Raw genomic sequence first — 25,544 nt, 5'->3', positions numbered from 1 at the left:
TACTTTTACTTTCTCGTCGACGTAACTTCCAGTTCTTCGAATTTGGACTGGATTAAGCAATTTTCTTCCTTCTCCAATATGGACGAGATTTCAAATTTCAAAATATATATATATATATATACCTTCCATTAAATTTGTTATTTCACGAATAAACTGTTGCTTTTATTTATAATTTCACCTCTCCGTCGCTTTTTGATGAAAATTCGATTAAAAAATTTCGGCCGGTCGTAATAATGAATGGAATAATCGAATTCGAGCAATGATGAATAAATGATATTGGAAAGAAAATGGAATAGGGGTAGTACACACATCAATGATTCGCGGATGTCAAAGGGACAACGAAAAATGAATATCGCGCGGGCAAACCGTATATGAAACCGTATTGTTTAATTTAATTAAACGAATCAACCAATATTAATTCATCCCGGAAACGTAAAGCTACAACGAGAAATTCTTTCTCCACAGGGCAAAATATTAAATTGTCCCAATCTCTCCAATATTAGCAAATCGAATCTCGTTCCCCTCCTCTCTCTTCGCCCCGACAATCCTTTATCTCTTAATCCCGTCGCAATTAAACATGCAAATCTGTGTATCCACATCTATTGCTCATACACCTAATTTCAAAAATTAAAAAAATTGCACAAAAGAATCGAAATTATAATTCGTATCGCCCCTTTCCCTCTCTCTTTCCTGTATACGTATCTTGCGAAATAATACCACTTTTCAATAATTTCAATATATCGTAAACATTCGCTTCTTTCCTAGAAAATAGCGTGGAATATTAAATACAATAAAATATCGAATCAAAAACAATTCTCGACTCCGCTTCCGATAACCAATAAAATAATACTTGAATAAATTCCTCGGAAGCGGAGATCGTTCGACCGGCCAACCTCCCCCCAAGGATGATCCACTCTGAAAAAGAATCGACAGGTATTCATCCCTTGCACCATTCTCGCTTCATAAATAAGGAATCGAACAACACCGCGAAGAGCCTGAAACCGCATAAAAGGGGATAAAGAAAATTAAAGAAAAAAGATAGAACCATCTCATGTATATATATATATATATACACAAATTTGCTCAAGTAAGACCTTAATGAGGAAGCGTTTCTTTTCAACTCGAAGTTGGAGGGATGAAGTCTCGGCGGATGTATCCTTTGACCGAAACCACCGACCATGAAAAGGTAACGAACGATTTTTTTCGTCAAAGGACAAAAAAGAAAAAGAAAATTATTCGCCTCGAACAAGCAAAAATTACCATTTCGGTTCCTATTCGGGCGGGTTTGAATGGTTTGACGTTGCGACCACCACGATCGCATTATCGTTGTTGTCCGGGGAAGAAAAGAAAAAAAAAAAGAGGGAAAAGTACGACGGCTCTATATCGGTTTATCGTATCGACGGAAATGGAGGAAATGGCAGTTCCGGATTTCGAAAGCGAAGTCCGTTATATTGTCGTCGAAACGAGATTTACTTTGAATTATGCATCTTTTATTCTCTCTCTCTAAATCGAAGTTATTTTTTCTACCAAAAGAATACGTAAGTGTTTTAAAAGGAAGGATTAAAAAAAATTGTGAATAGAACGAATTAAAGCTCTTCCATGTTTCCATGTATAGAACACGTATATAACATTCCCCGATACAAAAGATTTCGAATAATCCCGAATTGAATTCTTGTTTGCGAATCCCGCGTCGATTTAATTTACCAAATAAGCGAGGGTGCATCCGATTCGAAGAAGAAAGAAAGAAAAACTAGCAAAAGTAGTTTTCCTCGAAACAAAATTTCCACGAACGTCAATATTTGCCCGCTTTATGAAAGAGAAAGAGAGAGCATTCTCCCTTCGTTTCGAACGTGATATCAATTTCTTTTCCTCCCACCTGTTATCCTTTCGCGAGCCAAAGCAATCTCCGAACTTACTCCGCGCCTCTGTCTTCTTCCTCCCTTCTTCCTCTCTCCTCGATTGTGATCGAGTAAGCTTAAAACGCGTGGCCGACGGTTGAAGAGCAGCTCGGCCGCCCTTTCTTGCTCGGGCCTCGTTCTCGAGTTATGGCCCTCCTCGCCTCGCGAGTACTCTAAACGAGACCTCTTCAACAACCACTTGGACGCGTTCGATTGGACGGCTAATTTTCCAATATTATCGATATTATCCCGGAACTGGATCTCGTACGCGCGAATTATTTCTACTTTTTTTTTTTTTAAATAAACGATGGAGAGCGTGGAATCATTCGTTGTAAAATCGTTGTAAAATTTAAAAAAAAGAACGGAGAGGGGGAATGTGATGGACGACACAGAAGAAGCAACAAAGGTCTCGACAATGGGAGACAATATCAACACGGTGAGCCGTCGAAAAAAAAAAAGTCGGCGTTTAACACTCTCCCTACCATGAACACAGACGTTTTGGGGAGGGAGGAAATGAAAACGGACGGACCGAGCCACCACCACCCGTTTTGTGATCGAGGCTGCTGGCTCGGCCCGACGATAAATCGGGCAAACATTAAACCCTGAAAAGTTCGACTACGTACGATGGAATTACATTTTCTCGGCAAAGGGGATTGTTGGCAAACTACGTTGCGGGTAAACGTTGTACATAACCTACACGCTCTCCCCCTCCTTTTCGGGTGGTAAAACGACAGACGTTTCGAACGAACGGGGAGGGAAGGGTGGAATCGAAAGGCGGCCAAAATCGATCCGGGGATCGACCCTCCTTTCTCGGTTATAAACTTTCCACGTGTCGGGAAGTCTCGTTTAATCCTGGCTCCGGAAGATCCTCGATGCGGGAAAAATCGCGATAACTCGTCCTCTTCTCGCCAACCACTCTATATAGATATATATATAAAGAGAATTCCTTTGGGGGTTGATGGTTGACGTAACGATTCTCGCGGAAGCGTGGGCCGTGCGTGGAGAAATGGGAGGAGGAAAAGTGGAGGAGAGATTTCGCCTTGAACTCGTGCGATACACGAGGGATGAATTCTTTTGGAGGAAATAAAGGAGAGAGTTGTCTCTGCTACACTTTCCGTGCGTCTTCGTGTAACGACGCTTAAGTTAATGAAAGTTCGAGGAACTCTCCTCCATCTTCGTTCTCGAGCGACAAACAACGAACGAATATTGTTGGGATGAATCGTGGAGGAAGGAAAACTAGAAGATCGATAGACGGTTGGTTTTTATGGGAAATCGAATTTGAATCCGGTGAATTGTAACTTGGTGAGGTGGAGTAGTGGGCGTCGAAAAAGGAACTTTAATAATTTTTTACGCCAAAGCTCCCTTCGATTATTTATTAAAAAAAAAAAATGTAAGGAAAAAGAAATGGAACAATGTTGTTTAATAATCGATCAGTAATAATACGAAAATTCGCATTCGATCCGCGTTTAGGATCAAAATGGAATCCAGCGTACAGGCTGGCTCGAACAAAGGCACCTATTATTCTTCGATCAGAATTAACAAGAATTTCCCTTCCACAACTAATTTTCCGTGGAAATTGTTCCCTCAAAGGATCAAACGAGCTTTCACCCGCTTCGCGCGTGTCGAGAAGGATTTTAATACCGAGGTCCTCGTTTACGGAACCCAGAGTTCGACTACTTGACTGGGTGGAAAGCCGAGCTTTATATCACGGACGCCGTCGAATAAATCGAGCGGCACGCGGATCCACGCCTCCCCGACTTATCGACTACTCTCGTGTTTGTCTTGTAACGAGGCTCGAGACCTAAATTTTCAAAAGCTTCGAATAACCATCCTGTTCATTATTTTAATCTTTAACCGATCCTTGACCAATGAATGTTTCAATTATTGCAATTGGACGGTTTAAAAATAAATAGAAAAGGTTGAGATAAGAGAGATCGATGGGTTTTCGTAGAATATCCTTGAGTTTTAAAGTAGATATATTTAATTCTGAGATAAATATTCCTTATTGTGATTCCATCTTCGAAGTATTTTTTGAATTTGCTAATAAATAAGATATATCTGTGTAAATGTTGAAACGTTAATATGAATGATAGTTAAATAAGATCAACAGTTAGGGAAATAGTTTGTAATTGGAATTAAATGATGACTTTATTTAAACTAATCAATGTATGAATTATAGACCAAATGTTTGAATAATCAAATACCAATAATTTATCTTATGAAAATGTTTTCATAGAAAATTCGGTCCTGATCGAGTTCGTTCCAAGTTGTTCTTCGCTGGATTTAATAAAAATTCCCAATTACCGATACTCCAACTTGATTATATTCCTTTAAATAAATTCCACGATTTGATTAACTCGATGAAAACTGGTTCAATTAATTTATATTTCGTGAAATAAGTATTACACTTTTCCAACGAACGAAAATAGATCCTTACCCTTTCGAGGATAAAAATAAATCGACGAGCAAATAAACGTTCTGGAAATTTTCAACGAATTATTGGGAAGCGTGTACGGATGAAACGCGCATGCATGTTTAATTCACCACAATGTACACCGAACGAACTTCGATTCGCCAATCTTATTAAAAAAAGAAGAAGAAAAAGAAAAAAACCTTAAACCGACTCTGCTGCAATTTTTATTGCAAAAAAGCCCAGCCAACATTTCACAAGCCAACAGCCAATCCAATAACGATAAAAGAACACGAGGACACGGGCAAGAAAGGTGTAAAATCGGGTAAACGAGTATCTGAATAATTCATTGAAAAAAGAAAAGGAGAAAAGTGGAAAGAGGGGCAAGAAACGCTGTTTTTAATTATCATCCCCCCGGTTGTATTTGCAGCTACTCGGGCAAGGATTACGCGTGGTGGGCGTAGCAACGAGCGTAACAACGTAACTCGGTTTTTACGATCTTAAGAGCGTTTCCTGGCCGGAAAGGGAAGCTTTATGGAAGGAAAATTGCCTTCCTCCAGGCTGGAGCGTATCTCTGGTGGTTGTTGACCAGCTTCCGCGTTAATAAAAAAAATGGTTGAAATTGTCTCTCCATCTAATTTTATCACCTTTCTTGTGTTGCCACCTCGATCATTTCTACTCATTTGGGTGACACTTGTCAAAACCGACCGATTATTAAATTTTATTTCATTTTCGAACGATAAGACGAAGAGGAAGTTTTACGAATAAAAGTTAAATGGCAAAAGGACATATTTTAATTCGCAAGATATATTCTTTTTTTTTTTTTTTCTATTTATAAAACCGAATATTTTGAAATACTTTCAGTAAGATATAAAATTCATTCGAGAAACGAGGAATTCTTTATTACTTTTGCAACATCGTGCGCATTAAGAATCTCTTTCTTCTGGTAGGAAATAACCAAGGAAAACGGGATTAAGGCGCCACGCGCGATTGTTCGCGCGACAGACGTCGATTATCGTGGCTGGCCGACCCGATTATCGCGGCCCACGATGAGAATTTTATTGGTTAACGAATTTATGCACCGCCTGGAGCGGCCAGTAAAGTCTAATATAACGAGACACAGTTGGCACCGGTTCGCCACCTCGTAAAACATCGCGACCCGGCGCTGGCTCGGTCCAGGGAGCATCCCCGACCCCCTCGAGGAGGAGGGTGTCGTCGCGCAGCGCGCCCTTTTTGCTCTCTCTCTCTCTCTCTCGATGCACTCCACGACGAAGGAGTTCTTCTTTGACGCGTTTTGTTTCAATTTCGACTTCGAAATGTGGATGCGATTGAAATTGTTCTTTGGGAGCCTGTCTGTACTTGGAACCCTCTGGTCCGATTTTAAAATGAATGATTCCATAAATGGAAATTAGGAATAATAAGTTGGAAATCAAAAAACTGTTATCGTTCGACATATCATAAATGGTATACCATTTTAAATATTTTATTTTCAAATTGAGGTAATACGTCAATCAAAAACAATCCTTGTTAATTTTTGTTAAATGTACAAAATTATACAAGTATTATCTGTAATTGCATTTAGAGCAAATTACTTTTGCTATAAACTTGATAAACTCTACAAAATAACCCAAGATAAAATTTTCAAATTGATTGTACATTTTTGTTAAATGTACAAGTATTATACAAGTATTATCCTTAATTACATTGCTATAAACTTTACAAAATTATAGAAAATAAAATAAAAGATTCCGCTATTAGCAGCAAGGATTGATTTCTCGAGTGGTATAAGCGTGAAAAAGGCGCGACCCGAACTCCCTCTGTTCAACGTTCCCTCGCCCCCGGCGGATAGATCCACTTCCTCGATCCCCTCGTATTTTTATTATTTCTGCGGCTGTGGGGGACAAGGCAGAGCGTTGCGAGCGTTCCATTCCTCGTACGTGGAAACGCTTCGGGGCCCGCAGTGGAACCGTCCCGTAATGGCCGGCCGTTGTTTTTAAACTATCTCTCTTTCGCAGAGATCTCGCGACACGTTTCCTGATGCACGCCATTGTCCCTTCGAACGATGATGCCGCTCGCAATGACTATGAACCGTGGGGTTAATCCACTGGGACCGGTCGTCGCTCTGATGACGTTTCTTCCAATAAATATTCGTTTCTCGTTGTTGAATAGTCAACAGTGCATCAATTGTGATTAACACGATGATATATGATATATGATCAAAATTTTAATACATACGCATCGTTCTCTTTATGATTTCTCGATCAGAAGGGATCGAAATGATCTTCCAGGAAGAAGACGAGGAGTTTTTTGGAAATTTATTTTCGTACTCTGTAAATTTAAATAGATTTAATCTTAATTTGAATTGCGATACACTTTAAATAATAATTGATTAATGAGCAAGAAGCAGACTTTATTCTACATTATGATATCGATGATTAGATTTTAATTAACGCACGAATGATCAATCTCGTTTATCAAAATTGTAAATGAATTAATATCGCCGGGCATCACGCCCGATGATCAACACTGAACCGGCAAACGTATAATAGATTTAGACGTATGCATTATACAGTTCCCCCGTTAATTGCATCGGTAATTCAATCCGTAGAGAAACAAAAGAGGCGACTACTGCAATCCAAGCCTACGTGTCAATTAAAAAAAATATCGAAACGAAAGAAGAAGTATCCGTGTATCCGTGTAAATTGTCCCCATAATCCACGCCCGGATTCGGTAGACAATAGATAGTTCGTAAACACGGTAATCCCCGAAGACACCGTCTCCGGAACTTTCTCCCTCCCCCCCCAACTTCTGCCTTGATAATCCTATTTCTAATACCGCAACCCCATATCCAAAGCCAGAGGGAACTTGCGTCAACGAATCAACGCGCTTGTCAAACTCGATCCACCCGAACTTTCCACCCTCCCTTCCCCCCCCCCTCCCCGTCTGCTGTAAAAGGCACGTACTTAAATTTTCCCCTCCCCCCACCGATAATCCACCTTTTATCTCGCGTGATCTTGGCTCGAAGTTGGTTTTCAAACCAACCCTTCTCCCGGCTAATTGCTCGCCCGCCCAATTAATTCCCTCCCCTCACGCGATTAGCCTTTGCTTCTCCCCATAATGATAAGACAATGATAAGGTAAATAATGATACAACGGTTTCTCCTGGCCTACGAAAATTTTATTTGCACGTATTGCTAGGATGAGATGATGAATATATTTGATATATCGTTTGTGATCGTTTGCCAATTAGAGTGATTTGAGACGATGAAGATTCGGATGGGAAACGAGTGCTTTCAACTTCAGGGGAGATAAGGATGAGCGAGGTGCGTTTGATTATCGTGTTTCGCAGGAAAGATTCGTGGAATTAATTTCTGGCATCTATTAGCAGGATCGTGTTTGTTGTTCCGAAAGTCCGGCGCCAATACCACTTGACCTGATTCATCTCTGTCTAAGAATGGAACGAGGATTATATCGGGGATAACAAGTCGTTCGCGAGCCACTTTACGATCGAGGACTATTCCCTCCTTTCGCGCGAATAAATCAAACGAAATAAAACGAATCTCCTTCTATCTCCTGAGAAAATAAATTCCAAATAAATCTCGGGTAACAATCGAATAATTTCCAACTGCCTAACCTCTCCCTGATGCTCCAAAGATTTCTTTCTTGTTTTCGATTAAGCCTCCATCTTGAATTAGATCGGGGAACAAAATTCGAAACGAAATATTCGAGGTTGGGTTAACACTGGAAGGAAGAATATCTCTGAATTTGCCTCGTTCGGGTAGAGGCGATTAAAAGTCCTCGAGGTCTCTCGTCGCAGACTCGATGTCTGGCCGGCATGAGTCACAAGCTCCTTTCGATGAACATCTTTCGCGCAACGACGCCGGTGTTACGGCCTTTCCATCGCCTCTATTAAACCGTGGATCGTGTAATTTTTGCCTTCGAATGACAGAAAGTGACATTTCGATCCATCTTTTTTCTGATCTGGTTCAAATTCTAAGGAAGGGAGAGGGACCAAATTGAATATTTATCATACGTGTAATAAAATTCGTCGTTTTCGAAAATTTTTAATTTTGAAGCGATGATTCTTTTTTTGTATCGTTCTTTCGTAATGTAATATATAATTTAATATTATTGAATATTTTTTTTTTCAATTTTTCTGTTTGTATAGAAACGAAACGTATAACGCGGCTATCGTAGAGTATTTTCTATCGAAAATACGAAACCGAATTAATTTCGGAAAAAGGAGGAAGAAGGGTGTTGTCGAGCGAGGTATGCACACGTGTGTTTTTTAATTTATATTCTAATGTTGCAAGGGTTGGAAGGACACTGTCGATCGAGGAGGGAGGGGGGATGTTCGTAACACGCTCAGTTGCGGCCAATTTAAATTTCGATCACGTTGATTTAATTCGCCTTGAAATTGGCCGAGTTATATTTAGTGGGATCACGAATTCAGAGATCTTCGCGATAATGTGTTTTGTTATCACTGTAGCGCTCTCTGCTCTGACTCAAATTTCTCACTTCTGGCTTCAAATTTGAAACTGTTAACGCAAACGGAAAATAATTTCCATCCAAAGATTCGAAATCAATCTTCATCGGGAGCGATCAATTAATTTCGGAATTTTTATCGTGCGAAACATCGAACAAAGGAAGAGAGAAAGAGAAGTTGACCTTTCGTCGAGCGAGTTGAGGGGGGGGGGGAAGAGGAAACAATCGTTACACGGACGAAACACCTTCCAGGATCGCTTTTTCATCCCTCGATCGTGGCTGTCGGAACGACGAGACGCAGTGACTGGCCGTGAATCGAATAATTCGGATACATTTTTTCACCCTCCCTTTTTTATTCTCTTTTTTTTTTTTTTTCGTTTCTCGATAACCCTGAAAACAATGTTGCGCCACGCGCGCGCGTTCAACCGCCTGCAGGAACGCATTGTCGCTCGTCACAAGCCGAGCGAAACCGGTAAATTACATTTTTACACCTTTTGACGAGCCCCCTCTCTCTCTCTCTCTCCATCCCTTTGCCCGTGGAGCAGGCCGACCGGTAGAGAAATAACGCGGATTTCTCGTCTGTTGATTCGACCACGCTGATTGCGCCTGTGATTCAGATCGGGTAAATTTTTCGATCGTTCGACCGATACCTTCGTTTCGATCGAAACGAACGTTTTGCTAAAGTTTCTTTTGTCTTTTCGATGAATTAGTTGTGTCACGTTTCGTCAAACAATTATTTAAAAGGATAGATAAGATTAGAATCTTGAGTTTCTCGTTTGGATTGAATTTTCGAAGGAATGGCTTACATTTTGTTGGCCGCATTCGTACTTTCTGTTGGAATAAAAATAAAACATTTTCTTGTTAAATCTGCCATTTGGGGTATGCGGCGAAATTTCGTTAAACACATTTAAAAGATTAACTTGCAATCTTGGATTTCTCACGATTGTGAGAATAAAAATTGAAGAAATTTCCAATCGTCAAAACTGAAACTCGCTTAACCTAATTTAATTCAACACCCTAATTCCTCGTTAAATTACATTCTTCCTACCAATATAAAGATAAAACGAAAGACAAAATCCCTCTCCCCAAACCATCGACCCGATTCCGTAAACCGAAGAGGAAGGAGAAAGCGTGTATCGCCCAGCTCCGGCGGAAAGCAAGGAGGAGGGCGAGGCTCGATAAATCATCCGCAAGCTCCGGCAATATTGCCCGCTGAATTATCGACTCGTACCACTGTCGAGAGTTTCGACCGTCCCGCCACTTTCCACCGCGTGGGAATTTAAGGAAGCGCGGGGGATCCCCCTTCTTTCCGCCCATGATTCTCGCGATCTCGACACACCGTCGTCGTCGTCGTCGTCGTCAGCTCCGCTCGAGCGGAGAGGAAGGAAATCGGGCGGTCTCCAAACTTTCTCGCGCCTCCCCCTTCTCCTCACCACCGAGGTTTATGCCAACTATATTCCTCCTTCGAACGACGGGGGACGAAACAATCCGTGTAAAAGCTGGCTGGCCAGGAAGAGTATTTTAACGCTATTGCCGGTTAAACGGCCCGTCCTTTCGAGGCAAGCAAGCGGTCGTCTGCCGCAGGACGGCGCGCCTTGAATGCGTTATCGGGCGGCGGAGAGGAAGGAGAAATTATAGGGAAGGGTACAGTGTATATCGTCGTTATATTCTTACTTCTCTTTCTTCGAAACAAAGATATTGGGCGAATTTCTCGAAGAGACAAAGAAGTTTCGCTCGAGATTTATTATTTCCCTTAACTTTAAATCCCACCCCACGCGTGCGTCAACACCCTCGTACGTCTCGTCTCGTCCGGGGCCACGTGGAGGAAGGAGGGGGAGGGGAAGGAGTGAATCGCGGCCGGAAGAAGAAAAGTTGGGAAACGGGGGGAGGGGGGAGGGGCCGAAGTAATTTAAAAAGTTTCTGCTCCGTGACATCTCGCGATAACAAATTATCCCCGGCCCATTATCCACAAATGCGATTATGATAAGAAAGAACCGGAGGTGGTAAACTTTAATGCAGTGCGGCCTGCGGAAGAATCGCCGCCGCCTTTCCTCCTCCTCCTCCTTCTGGATATTGTAACGTCCGCGTGCTCGCAATTCACGCGGACAACCTTCCCCCCTCCTCGTTCCATTTCCATTTTCCGGGGAAAACAAGGGTACAACTCGGCTCCTCTTCGAGCGAAAACTTGTGCTCCTTTGGAGAGAAACGGGACGCCCTTTCGATTAAGAACGGAACCGCCACCCGGTTGTTGTGAAATGGAAGTTGGAGAAATTTTTCCCCATATCGTGTTACGTTATTTTTATTTTTAGAGCGAGGTATTCGGTCGTAATGCGATCGGGGAGTTATCGAGTTATCCAACCACTTTGGAATGGAGAAAATGGTTTGATGGATCATTAGATCCGTCTCTGGATGATTAATGCTAAGAAGGGATGAATTATCGGTGGAGCGCGATATATACTGGTCCTCTGGACTTTTTTTAGAAGGAGTAGATTTTATATAATCATAGTTTAATCTAAAGTAAATTGATTCTTGAAAAGTGAACGAGCTTGAACTTCCGTTTCCGTGTACATTGCTCGAATTAAAATCTGCATCGAGGGATGGATCTGATGACGCGCGTGATCTGGAAAGAAATGGTTGGCGGATTAACGCAGCGTGTATTTGTTCACGAACGCCGATAAATCAGGATAAGTGTGTTTCCCCTGCGATGATATCGTCGATCGAGACGATAAATTTCTAGCCCGGCCAAATATGTATCGTATCCACCCGCCATCAAACCCGTACACGATTCGCTGCTGCAATTTTCGAAAGCACCAAACAATTTTCCCTTGCCGCGTGGCGTTTCGTTTCGCTGCTTGAACGGAAGAGGGGAGCGCCGGTTTTAATGATAATTGGCCGCGCCGAGTGCTGGTCGATTAGCGGAATGGAATCACGCGATTTACGAGGAGGAGATGTGACTCTTTTATTTTTCCTTTTTTTTTTTTTTTTTTTTTGATTATGATTTTTCAAGCATAATTGGAATGATCTGAAATTCAATCCTGTTGGCTGGTTATACAGTAGTGAACAATAAATAAGAAATATACGGATTTAACTGAACGGATGAATGGATATATTTTGGTTATACGTGTCGAGCTGCAGAACAACAATTGAAGATGCCAACTATAGAATAGTAGCAATAATAAAATTATATATAAAATTTCAGTGAACTTTATAACACATGCTAAAATGTAAAATATATTCACACAGAGTATGTATCGTTTCGATCTCTCTTTAGTTTGTCACGTTCTTCCTCCCTCGGTTAGCGAGCAATGAGAGCAACGTTGAATTACAATGGAAACGCGAGGACGATGATCTTCCTTCGCCCTCTCTCGAGGGGAGAAAACCAACACTTTGACGAGGACCAAGTTTGCCCGGCCGAATGAAATTCAACGTTTCTCCCTCGACGACGAGTATCGACCTATCCTACGCGTCCCCCTTTTTCCTCGATCTTCCTCGACCGTTTCCCGAGCGTAAACTTGGTGTCGATGATATCTGCACCCCGGATCGACCGAGAGGGAGAAAGGGGGGTGATCAATGAAATTCGGCTAATTTATGTCGATGGAACGTCGAGACGAATCGATCGGGCAAAGTTGAGAATAATCGAAGTTCGGGTGAGAAACTGTGTTGAGACGCGGCCGCATCCATCGAGAGTGATACCGAGAGTTGAAAACTTTCCCATCAACTCTCGTTGCTCGCCACGCTCGAGGGAGGGTGGGATGTAAAAGCTTTTGTAAGATTTGAATTTCTACGACGGGTTTGCCCGCTGAATGCTGACTAGTTCCGCCGCAATTTTTCTCTCTTTTCGAGACAGAGTTTCGAAGATGATGAAAACTTTTTTTGTGAGACCAACAATCGGCGAGAAGAGAAGACGGTCGAAGATCGAGAGAATCGTGCGTAGTGTCGTGATGATTGTACACAAATATTTATTTATATACGAGCTGGCAAGAGTATTTTTAAAAAAAAAAATATCCGATCGAAGACGATCGAAAGAAGGAAGAGACGCCGGACACACAACTCTCAAACGGTGTTAAATATTGAACGACCAGGTTCGTGCCAGATTCGTGTTTGACCATCCCTTCCTCCTCCTCCTCCACGAACAATCCCCTGTGCACCTTCCCTCGAAGAGGCGCCAAGAGTTGGGCGGCGCAGTCATTTGAATTTCAACGAAACATCTCTCGGAGGGGGGATTACGTTTCGCCGCGCGTGCAACTTTCCGCTTCCACGAGCCCGCCTCGGCCCCTCGATCACGAGATCGGCTGGAAGATCGGTCGATCTTACCCGGAGAATAATTTCTGAAATAATAATAATAATAATAATAATAATAATAACAGCATGCGTTTGAGGAGGAGGAAAGGACGAGGAGAAGGCGTCCTTTTGTTTGAGAAGAGAGAAGAAAAAGAGAGAAACGAAGCTTGTCCGCGAGAAATGTAGCGTTTCCACGTGGAACGAGTATCGGCTGGTGTTCGTCCATTTCACGGTTCGTAGTACCCGACATTTCGTTCCCCTACGGTTCTCTGAACACGTGGAGGGGGATAGGGTTGATTTCGTCGACGTTTGCTTTCGACAAAAATCGTTACACGATATGAGTTTTCGTGGCGAGATAGAGAGATTTGTCTTTATTTTATTTTCTATGTGCGCGAGGATGTGGATCGTAATATTTTAAAGGGTTAAAATTGTAGGATCGCATTCATTCTCGATGTATTCAGATTATACATTTAGTTTAATGCTTTTCGCGTTTGAAAAACACTTTTCAACAAGATTCTTGAACGTTTTCTTGAATTTTCTCGAAGAAAGAAATTTCGTAGAAAATTTATTTTTTGATTTAACGTCGCTGCAACAACACGCGCGTGCTTTTCGAGAAAATAAATGAATCAAGGGCGTAACGAAAATAATCGTAATAATATTTTTCTCATCTCGCGAAATTTCATCGTCGATCGTTGAAAGACTGGAATTAAATTCAGTTTGTCCTGGATTTTTAAGCTGTTTCTCGCGAGACGCAAAAATCGAGGCGATTTTCCGACTGATTTATCTAGCTACGTTATACGTATATCGTATCGGAGGATTTCCGATAACTCGTTCGCCATTTAAGCCCCGTGTTGCGTCTACTTCTTCCACTACTGAATCAGTTCGTTCGACGTTTGTTGGTTAAACCGAGAATGTAGAACGGGAAGGTAGAGTGCCTCGAGAGACCTCTCTTTTTTCTCTCTTTCTCGAAACTTTCCAATTTATTTATTTATTTTTTTCTTTCTCCCTTTTTTTTCTTCAACAATAATACTTATTGTCTCTCGTGAAAGTACTACTACCATGGGCTACTACCGTGGAAATATTTTTTCCATTCTGTCATAACAATTTACAAATCAATCCATCCTTTCGAAAAATATTTGCCTTGCCGGAGGAAGCATAGCAGCAAAAAGAATTTTTTAAAATTCTTCGTGTAATATGCCGGTATATCATACCGAGTTATTCGACTCGTTCACTTGTTTTCAAGCCTTGAATTTTTACAATAATTATTATTTAAAAAACTTGAAATAGCAATCGATTGAAAATTATTATATATTTTTGAACGTGATAGAAATCCAATTTCTTCTTAGTAAGTTTAGAAGAATTAGTTTATAGTAAATTCGTTAGTATAAGAATTACAAACTTAAACTGTAATTAATTAATCCTCACGCAAAAATATTTACAACTAGTCGTATAGAAGAGCACTTTTTTCGCTTAAGAAGAAACGTGGTATTGAAACGCCGATAATAACGATCGAAAACGAATCAAAATTGTTCCATAATTTAAAGCTTCGTAGTTGGAGGGAACAAAACCCGGTGTCGTATACTACGAGGCTGTAAGAAGCGCGGGAGTCTGCCGTTTCAAACGCTTTTTGTTCCAAGTCGATACGACTTCCCGTTCCCGAGTTATCGTCGTTTAAATCCAAACGTAATTTTTGCCGTCTCTCTATCTCCGTCCTCGTCTCGCGTCCACGACCTCTCCCTCCCACTCGTGCTCCGACCTATCCCACGCTTGGCACCCGTGCGCTGGTCACTGACGGACGCCGAGTCAGCGCTTTTTTCCACTTTTACCATCACCACCACCACCATCGCCGCGCTTGTGTGCGCGCATATCGGGAGAAAAAGTAGGCCACGCCATTTCCGAGAATTTCGGCTGCCATTCACCGAAGCCCGCCTCAAACGCGCCAACTTTTGAACGACGTATCTTCGGAACGGATCGAGATATCGGGATGAAACAAAGCGTGTCTTAAAGGGCATCCTTTTCTTCTCGTACGAAGCAAGTTTTGCTGGAATTTGAGGAATTTTTTCTTCTCTTGTTTTATGAGAGATTTTGACGCGTGTTGGTTTCGAACTGTGCTACAATACTTCGATTCTATTTCTGTTTGGTAAAAAAAAATCAAACGACTTTATATTTCATAAATAATTTATGAGAATATAGGTTTATTGGAGAAATTTTAATGTAAAACATGCAAATGTATATTATATATATATATATAAGATATCTTTTTAGACGTATAGTTTTTTTATTATTAGCATATTTAAAGAGTGAAATAGATTTAAATCTTTCTGTTTTTTTTTTTTTTTTTTTTAATTATTTTCATAACGATTTCAATCTGCATGAACATCCGCAGTCTAATAACGAGTTTTATTAAACGTTTGGACTTGGTTTGATTGGTTTAAGAGATATCGTTACTTTTTTATAACATCGCGAGTAATCGCATTCCCGTGTATATATAAGCGTGCCCGTACAAATTGTAGAAATTTCCAATTCGAAATTGGCTTTGACGTATCGCCACCCATAATACTTTGTTTCCTAATTGAATAATTAACTTTCCACGATACCCGGCAATTTTTGGCCATGCATATGCATGGGATTAAACACGGGGACAAAGAATTAATATTCAGAAAATCAAATCGTCGGTGTGGCTTTATACAAATACAAACTAATAATTGTAATCTGAACTTTTCAATTGCAGCCGCGTGTAATTTAAAAATATAATAAAAGCACGAAACGTACTTCCCCCCTCGTACTTTTTCCATTAAAAATACATCCAACTCCGCCCTTCTTATAAAATAAGCGATCCGAAACTTTTAAATAGCACTGTATTTAAAACGCAGTCAACTAACATTTCAGATATTTGCAAAAACTTGTATTCTCAAGTTCCATTCCTTTCAATTTGATTTCTTTATTTTTTTCTTTTTTCTTTTTTTTTTTTTTTTTCAAACCAAAGTTCCATTCGCGTCAAGCTTCAAGATATGAAAATTTCTACGATTGCGTTTCAAACGATCCTGGAGAAATTTGTTGTCGCGAGTTTTACATTAATTTTAATTAGGGAACGAATCCAAATCTGAATAAACAGCGTGGACCCGAAATTTATTATCGAATCGAACCACGTGCATCGAGAACAAAACGAAGCATCGTGTAGTAGTTGAAATATCAATAATATCCGATATTCATGAACGAGGTTCTGGCATAATGTTATGGAACGAGCATAATTTGTCGCAGGAACGAATGTTACACCCGCGATCGTGCGATGCGCAACAAACGAACGAGCCTGCAACTAATTTTTAACGGAATATCTCTTTTTTTTTTTTTTTTTTTCCTTAACGATAAATTCTCGTGTAAATTTTCAACGTTATTTCCACGATCCAATGTTTTTTGTCCTGGAAATACGATAAACTTTCCATTTAACCGTATCGAATATAACGAGCATTTTAAACATGGGAAATTCACAATACATGCTTGTATCTTTATTATCCTTTACGTATTAAATTTTAAAAATTAATCATTTTCAAACACAAATATCTCATATATAAATATATGAAATAAATAAAAGAGAGATATATATATATATGTGTGTGATACAATAACTTGAAAAAATTTTTCAATTAAACGATAATTAAAAATAATAATTACTATTAATATATAATTTCTTGTGTAAAATTCCATTAGTGAATTACTCGTGATTTTTAAAAATTTTTTTTTTAAATTCGACCGAAAACAATATTTAAAGGCTAAATAATACGTACACGATGCATACCACTTTTAAATCAAAGTCATTTCAAAATTAAACTCGGGCCCGAGCCGTTCGATCAACGCGCATCTCTTTCGCGCACGAGACGTGGCGGGCCTTAGCGATATAAGTAGGCGAGCGCGTGACACGTGACTCAGTCTGATTTTGCGCGTTGTGTTGTGAGTCTCGAGCGAGGAAGTGCTGCGGGAAGGAGGACGTTCCAGGGAAAACAAAACAAAAGGTAAGCGTTTACAATATTATTGCGTGTTTATAACTTGAATTCGTATAGCGTAAATTTACAGGTTTTATAATAACTGCGCATATAATATTATCGACTATTTTATTCGATTTAAATAAATAGCATCATACGATTTAATAATTTTCGAAATCTTTCCACCGTTTACATCGCTCCATAAAATTTCCTTCTTCGTTCTCGACGAAAAATTATTTCTCGGTATAAGTAAGGTAGAGAGCAATATCGATGTAATAAGCTTAAATTTTTACTTCCTCTTTACGTCCTCTTGTATCAAAATTTGCTAACGGAGATTCCTTCTCCTCGTTCGAATAACACTCTTCGAAACATTCCCGGCAAAAATTTCCGCAAATTACGCATCGTATATCGATACAACAAGCGTAAGCTGTAACCACGAAACGTTTTTCAACGCAACGTTACCTGGAAATTTCGATGGTAACACGGATTTTCTGATCGCGTTGACGCATCTCGGGGCGACGCAATAAGCGTCTCGAGGCGGCGTCGAAATTTGTCGCGACCTTAATGCGATTATGTTCGTCAGCGCGTTGTACGCGCGCATAATGCGAATCGAATTCGAGAGGAAATCTATGTAGACGAAGGGAAAAGAGGAAACACGCGATTCTGTAATCGGACTTCGCTTATGTATACGCTTATGTATGTACACTCCATATATTTCAATCTCATCGTGCACTCGTCGTGCTCTTTTTTAGGAAATTCTTTCTGATCGCGAAATTTTTTTTTTTTTTTTGGAATTGGCTTTATTTTCCTCGATGGATATTTTATTCTTTTTTTTTTTTTTTTTTGATATATCTTTTCTTGCCTTGATTTGATATTTAAATGCGGAGTGTGAATTTGAATTTTAAATTTTAAATTTATTTTTTTTAAACTTGAGTTTTTCGAGTTTGGGATTTTTGTTTTCGAGAGTTTAGTTTGTTCGTGTGGTTCGCTGCTGCGTTTTATGATTTATTTTTCTCCGTTTTTGAGGATATTTTATTCTTCTTTGATATTTTTCTCAGTGCTCGTTTCGTGAATTTCAAATGCGAAGTTTGTTTAAATTTTAAATTTTCCTTTCTGAGTTTCCTCTCGAGTTTCAATTATCTTTAAGTCGATTTTGATTTTTCAAAATTTAATTTATTTTTTTCCCTTCTTCTTCACATTTTCTTATATTATTCCATTATTTAAGTATTGGTATTGGCTCATTTCAACATTCCCTTTCGTCATTCGTTCAAACGTTTCAACTATCAAATCTCAACTAAGCTCCTTTTTAATTTTTAAAGTTACGGTTCGAATAAATTTTTTAATTTTTCTACGATTGGCCGACCAACAATTAGTTCATTTAACCAATTGTTCAGTATTTTTGCTTCATTTACTTGCTATATTAACATAAAAATTACCGCTGCACGTAAACGGATACTATGGGAATTTTACGTAAATAAGTAAACTACCGGGAAGATAAACAGGCAGAAGAGCGTGCAAACAGCAAGATAAAAACGTAAAGAAGCATAACTATTACAAAATTTCCGCTTCTGCTCCGTATGGAACACGCATTTTTTCTCTCGAGAATAGAAAGAAATATATATATAACTGTGTGTAAAATCGCGTGATAAATTTATTAAATTATCGATCAGAAATTTTAAAAGAATCGTTCGAACATCTCAGAGTCATCCCTATATATATATATATATATTTTTCATCTACTGCCGATGCTTACTTTATTTAAGAAGAAAAAATAACCAAACAATAAGATTTGGAACATTCGAATCTTTCCCGATCGTCCAACGCTGTTAAATCACTGAGAGATCATCTTAGGATCATCGTAATCTTTCGCTTAAGAAGAAGGGAATATTTTTCGAGGGAAAAATTTTCTCCTCGATCCTCCTCCTCCTCCTCTCGTCACGCTCGATCGCGCCCTCAAATCTCCGCGCCACCATTCTCCGGATAATTCGTGAGCCGACTTCTTTCACTCTCCTCTCCTCTCCTTTACGAGCCACCCGCATCTCCCGTCCACCCGTGCCTATTAGAGATTTCATAAAATGCACGCGGATCTCCTCGAATACGGCCTGGCTGGGAAGGGAAGGTGTGTAAATTTGAAGGGAAAAAGTTGATTCGAAAGGAAATTTTTTTTTTTTTTTTCTAAAATCGATTTCGAATCGAAACGAAGGGAGAAGAGTTATGTAATGTGGAGAGGAATCGGACGTCGAGAGGAGGAGGGAGATAAAGGATCGATATTGGAACGAGGGGCAAAATGAATTAACATTAGTGGAGAAATTTTAATTTATCGCGGTCGTGAAAAGATCGTATAGGAGGAGAGGAGAAGAGAAGATCACCCTTGGGGTGATTAAAGAAAGAAATTCTTGATAATGATAATATCGAGAATTGTGGAAACGGAAGAATTAATTATATGTAAGGAAATTTTTAAAAGAGAATATGGAAATATAAGGAAGCTATCTAGGAGGGGAATTAATATTAATACGATAAACGATAAAAGAGAGAAGTTAGGAGAAATTAATATAGAATTTGGCGCAAATTTATTATCGCTTACGAGTAAAATTCGAGTCGAATAATATTAACGTAAAGCAAACGGATGTTGGAGAAACAAAGGCAAGAAAAAAGTTAATCAAAAACAGGGGAAAATGATAAAAACGATTATTAAATAATTCGTGAAAAGGGAGGAGAATCGAAATCGAGCGATATTATAAACGATAGAGAATAAAAGAATCGAGGAGAATCATTAAAATACCGTAACGCGTGTAAACAAAAATTTCGAAAGTAATATCGAATATCCGGGTAAAAGTACGAGGAATGAAAAGGAAAAAAAAAAACGATATCGATCTCGTTGAAAATTGAGCAAATTACAAATAATATTCGAATTCGTCGAATATAAATATGATTCTCCCCGAATTATTATTATTATTATCATCGTCCTCGCTATTTTTCATCCTGAATAAATCCCCCTCCCCCTCCCCCCAGGATAAATCCACCCGTATTTAACATTTTCATCCGCGCGGATTGAGCGGAACACAACGCGATATGGGATAACGCGACGCGATTTGAGAAAAATAACGAGGTGTGTGTGTCTGTCCTAGTTTCGAAGCTCCAATTAAATTAAAACGTATGCTAATTAGGATTGATCTCGATGTATTGTGACCGGCGCACACGCAAGTAACCGGCCAGGTGTTAATTGAGGCATAGATCCGCTGGTCAACCAGCCTGCGATCGATTGGCACGATTTAGGCGGACCGTTTGCTCGGTTTGATTGTTTGAGTTTGTTGTCGCCTCTCCCTCTCTCTCTCTCTCTCTCTTCTACTGTACCGACGGAGAATGAAAATTCAAAGGATGAAAGTTTAATCGATCGCGTTCCATCATCCACTTTTCGAGTCTTTGAGAAAGGAAAAATTGAAAGATGGATGTTATTTTTTCTTTCTCCTTTCGATCATCTTTATTTGTGAATAATGGTTTAATATTTTTAATTTTATTTTCATTTACACACATACGTTCTTTTTGGAGGAGATACTTTCCCCAAATTATCTCGTGTCGCGCAAATTAACCGTCTCAACATCTTGAACATTAAGCAAGAGCTTAAATACTCTAACGAGATTAGATTCAGCGCGGGGAATCTCGGTCATAAAACTGAAACCGCATAATGGAGATCCATGAAACTGGGGAATTGGATGAGAAGCTCGCTGAATCGGCCTTTGCCAGTCATGATGGATCCTCTCAAGGGCGTTGCTGAATCCGCACAGAGAGAGAGAGAGAGAGAGGGAGAGTTTAGGCGCAATGGGTCGATGATTTGCCGCGGATTTCGGAAATCAGTGGGCCTGTTCGACGAAATTGCATAATGAAACGTTTTCATTCCGGTGGTTGAAACTTTTTCGAGTTGAAAATTGTTTATCGAGATATTGTTTTTTAAAAGTTACGAAATTCACATTTAATAATATAACAATTAATTCAATCGTTCGATTTATTTGTCGCTTAATGAGGGTACATACACGTTGTTCGTTATTGTTATTAATTTTAATGAAAATAATTGGTTGTATCGAAGCAAATATAACGTTTATTGCCGAGATTATTGCACAGTTGCACGGTAATTATTATTCGAGGAGAAAATTTGTCGATCGAAAAACCAAACGTCACTTTATCCAACGATCGTTTGTTATTATCGTTTATTATTCGTCTCAATCGAGAATAGAGAAATACAAACGTAACGATCGATCTAATTTGGAATAATTGTACCGTTTGTTCGATAAATTCGGCAAGAAGAAAACGGGAAAGATTATTATTCGCGTGACAACAATCGAGACGAGGGGAGAGCGAGGTGACACAATCAGTTATATGCAGATTGAATATTAATTTTAACGGATTCGTGGATGGATACGAGGAGGATGGATTTCGTTTCACGCTCGATCGAACGAATAAATTGTATAATTGATCGATCAGCGATTTTGTAGACGAAGTTAACGGTTTGATTATCGCGCGCATGACGTTCGTGAATCATTTCGTGGATGGTCACAACCTATCAACTCTATAGATAATTAATGGAAAACGAAGATGAACGAGAATAAGAAATGTTTAAATGTTTCGACTGCTCGTTTCTTATTACGATATAATTTTCGAATCGACTTTGAAATTCATTTCGAGAATTTTTTTTTTTTTTATACCAATGCGATAGATTATTCACACACCCTGTACATAGTCGAGCTTTGCCCTACCGTTAAATCGTTCCACTTTTCCAACTTAATTAATGATCCTGCGTGGAATTGATTATTCCACGAGGCGCTATACGTTGTCATTGAATTTAACGCGGTTACGAGGCCTTTTGTATCGCGGTTCATTCAGCAGAAAGAATTTCCATTCGAGTCGAGGAAAAATCAAAGTTGCGAGGGAGACGCATCTTAGTTTTAATTTTTGCGAATCGTTTTCGAAAAGAAATTCCAAAAGGAAAGGAGACGAACAAAATTATGCAATCGCCAAAAATTCGAAATATCCATCCCCCCCCTCCACCCCTACCCCTCTTTCCGCGTGAAAATTAATTAAAACGTCGTGTCCCGGGAAACACAGCGAGGGGGGGGAATTAAAGGAAAAAATCGCCGCCTTTGCGATGGCCGAATTTTCGCGAATTCGCGAGATTTTTATCGGTGGATGGAACGAATTAATATTCATTCGAGGCGGTGGTGGGAAAAGGCTGGAGAGAAATTTGCGTACGAGACGACTCTGTTTTGGTAGGAACAAAAAAGGTGGGGGAGAAGCCGTACACGGGTTTTCCAAGTTGCCTTGAGCCCGGCGTCGAATGCCTTTCCCCCTCTCTTGCGCAACCGTTGGCCGGTGCGTTTTCAACGTAACGGGTGACCCGGAAGTAATTCGGGCTATCGCGATTTTTTTCGTAGTTTTTGTTAATGAAAAAAACCAGGCGAGAGGCACGATCCTCTCGCGGAATTAAAAAACTTTCGCCGCGTTTTAAACGATTTTCGCCCCTTGGAGAGAAGGGGGAGGAGCGTTGGAGAGGAGGGAGCTGTCCATGACTCCTTTCGACTCGAGCCGCTGGATATTTTTTTTTTTCTCTCGTTGCACGAAGAGAAACTCGTGACGCTAATTTCGGGGGTGTGTGGAACGATGGAAGATTGAAAATTTTTTAGTTTGAATAATTTTAAATAGGTTGGAAAATGGTGTGCTTGTACATCGAGTGCAATTACACGATTTGTGATATTGTTTAAATAATTGATATCGAATTAGTTATATTTCATTATTTATGTACAAATGAATATACTTGTAAGCAAAGGCTTTAATAAAATTGCGTCTGAAGTAACAATTTGGCGTGAGATGGAATTTCAAAGTACGATATCTCTAAATTTCATCGACAGATGACAGCACCGATCGAAATATCGGAATTTCGAGGAAGGGAGAGAATAAATTAAATAAGAAGGCGGTGTCGAGCGCGTTTATTCGCCACCCTGTAGAGAGTGGGATTCAACGAGGCTCCCTGGATACCATAGAAATACCTCGACGGGTACAGTTTCCGTCGTGGGAATGAGGAAATTCCGGATCCTTAACCGGGAACAAACTGGCCCCAAAGCGAGTGCCAGAATTCTAAACGAATTACGACAAACGAATTACCGCGACACCGAACCCTTTAATTCACCTCTTATTTCAATTATTGCACGATTCGTTTCTTTATAACAATTAATATTCACGAGAGTGCCAATAATTCCGTTTATATTTTTATCCTAAAAGTATATTTGATTCGTTCAAATAAATTTGTAAAAAATTGTTGAAAATTTCTACAAAAAAAAAAAAAAAAATAACGAGTAAGCTGTACGAATAAAGTGAATTTAGTTCGATTTCTGTCCACCAGAGGTCTCTGATGCGATGAGGGAAAAATGGCGGTGTTCGACGTAAGATTCACGAGGAATCAGAGGAAACGTCTTCATCGTTACGTCGTGTTCGCGATCCTGGCGAGCCTCCTTATCGGTTTCGCTCTCTTTCTAATGGGACTGTTCGCCTCGCTCGCGATCACCACGAAATTGCAATTGCAAGAGACGAACCTGTTCGAGCTGGTGTTCTACACGTTGACGTTGTACGGCCTCTACGTGTTCTTTCACAATCTGATGGGCATGAAGCTGTGCTACAATTATTTCCATTACGCCGAAGGGTAACTTTTAATTTTTGAATATATTAATTTCATTTAAAATATACGAAAAAAAAAAGAAATTCTAAATTGTAATATATATATTAGCAGTGGATTGTAAAATTTTACAATATTTATCGTTATTATTATTTCGAATGTATAACCCTTTCGAAGCATGTTTCCATTTCTGTTCATAAAAATTTCTAAATTTGCATAAATATTTGCAATCTTGCTAGGAATCATTATATAATTTATTACCAATTCGATATTTATTGATCGCTCGATATTGTTGTGCAATTTTTAAAAATTCCGTATAATTTTATCCACGTGTCCGACATATATCTGAACTTATTCCCCGAAAGAAGCAATCGCGGAAAGGTGAACGAGAACGCGAAATTCCTCCTCCTTTAATTCCATCAGTTTTCGCGAAGAAAAACGTGGTGAGAAAGGTAACTTCATTTTTCTCCCGCCAGGATTACCAGAAGAAGTCCCGTTTTGAACCTTGAATAAAGCCGATCTCGATGCGTTACGATCCTCCTCCATCGATAGCCAACCCTTTAATCTTATTCTCAAATCGATCGTCGTATCACCGAATCTTCCTGCATCTTTCGGCAATTCTTTCAGCAACACGATTCTCCTATTCAACGCCCTCGCGAAAAATTCGAATTTTACAATCTCAAAATTCATTTTCCATGTTTCTTCTAACTCTCTTCACGAAAATAATCACGAAAGAGAAGAGAAAAGAAATTTAAAATTATTCCCGGAACGTGTTAAAATTCAAATCATCCCCCCCCTCCGAAAATTGTAAAATTCATTTACAACGCGTATCAATTAGACGAGATCCGCGAGATTTTTCATCGAATCGGGAAAAGAGGACAAAAAGGAGAGGAGAGAGGGGAGGGTAAAGTCGCGTAAATCGGTTAACGACAGAGCAGCGACAAGATTATATTCTTGGATTATATTTCGAAAACCGTGGATCCGTAGTTTCCAAGCATTAGCCCGTTAGGGGATGTGAATACGATCGATCAGCCCTTTCACAATGCCCGATATTATTACAAATCGGCGAAGGAAAAAAAAGGGAGGAGGAAATCGAAAAAATAGCGCGAATGGATGAATATTTCGTGAAAAGAAAAAAGGGAGGAAGGAAAGGAAGGAAGGGAAATACGGTGTGGGCGAGAATTGAAACGAGAGGCGAGAGAGGATCGTGAAAAACGAAGTCGCGTTACGTGCGTGTGTTCCTCGTCGAAATTATGGGTCCTGGAAAATTGCACGAATAAACGCGATGCGTAGAGAGAGAGAGAGAGAGAGAGAGAGAAGAGGAACAACAAGGAGGAAAGAGAGATTGAAGGAGAAGAGTGATTAATTACTTCATCACATTTGTTTTGTTCTCGAACTGTTGCCTACGATTTCAACGGATCGATGGACGGACGGTTTGTTTACGAGGGGGAAAAACATCTTTCGATACTATCGTCGTTCGTTTATAAATCATTGGGCGTATTTAAAAAATTACATTCTCGAGAGATTACAATCCGAGAGAAAAAAAACTAAACTAGAAAAATCTCCCCCGTACGATCCTAGTAAACAAATTTCACGGCAATTTGAGGCTGAAAAGGGACGACGATCGACGAACCGTCCCATTCGACTTTCTCTCTCTCTCTCTCTCTCTCTCTCTCTCTCTCTCTTTCTTTTTCTTTTTTACACGGTGGGATGAAGAGAAACGATGAGACGGGCGAAAAAAGAGGGGGAGGGGGGGGGGAAGTGGCGAGAAGTGGATTCGAGAGAACGGGCGTGGAAATTAACCTTTGGCGTGTTTTTCTTAATTTTTCC

At 39.8% G+C, this 25,544-nt stretch overlaps 1 protein-coding gene across 9 annotated transcripts in view; it reads left to right on the top strand.

Moving 5' to 3' along the window:
* The window catches only part of LOC100872426 (peripherin-2), a 59,869-nt gene that overhangs the window by 11,983 nt on the left and 22,342 nt on the right, over positions 1-25,544 (top strand). For 4 of the 9 annotated variants that reach the window (XM_086917635.1, XM_086917633.1, XM_086917626.1 and 1 more), the window contains one exon: positions 23,445-23,741. The exons of 3 other annotated variants lie outside the window; for them this stretch is intronic. In XM_086917635.1, coding sequence (XP_086773761.1) covers positions 23,470-23,741 — 272 coding nt within the window. In that variant the 5' untranslated portion in view covers positions 23,445-23,469. Of the gene's footprint in view, positions 1-16,998; positions 17,084-23,444; positions 23,742-25,544 lie in introns of those variants that run through there. 2 more of the 9 variants (XM_086917634.1, XM_086917628.1) reach the window with 2 other exon arrangements.

Source organism: Apis florea, unplaced genomic scaffold, assembly GCF_048593485.1.
Source record: "Apis florea isolate Af1SG1 unplaced genomic scaffold, ASM4859348v1 contig_2272_pilon, whole genome shotgun sequence".
Lineage (NCBI taxonomy): Eukaryota > Metazoa > Arthropoda > Insecta > Hymenoptera > Apidae > Apis > Apis florea.
This window is presented reverse-complemented; position numbering and strand designations above follow the sequence as displayed.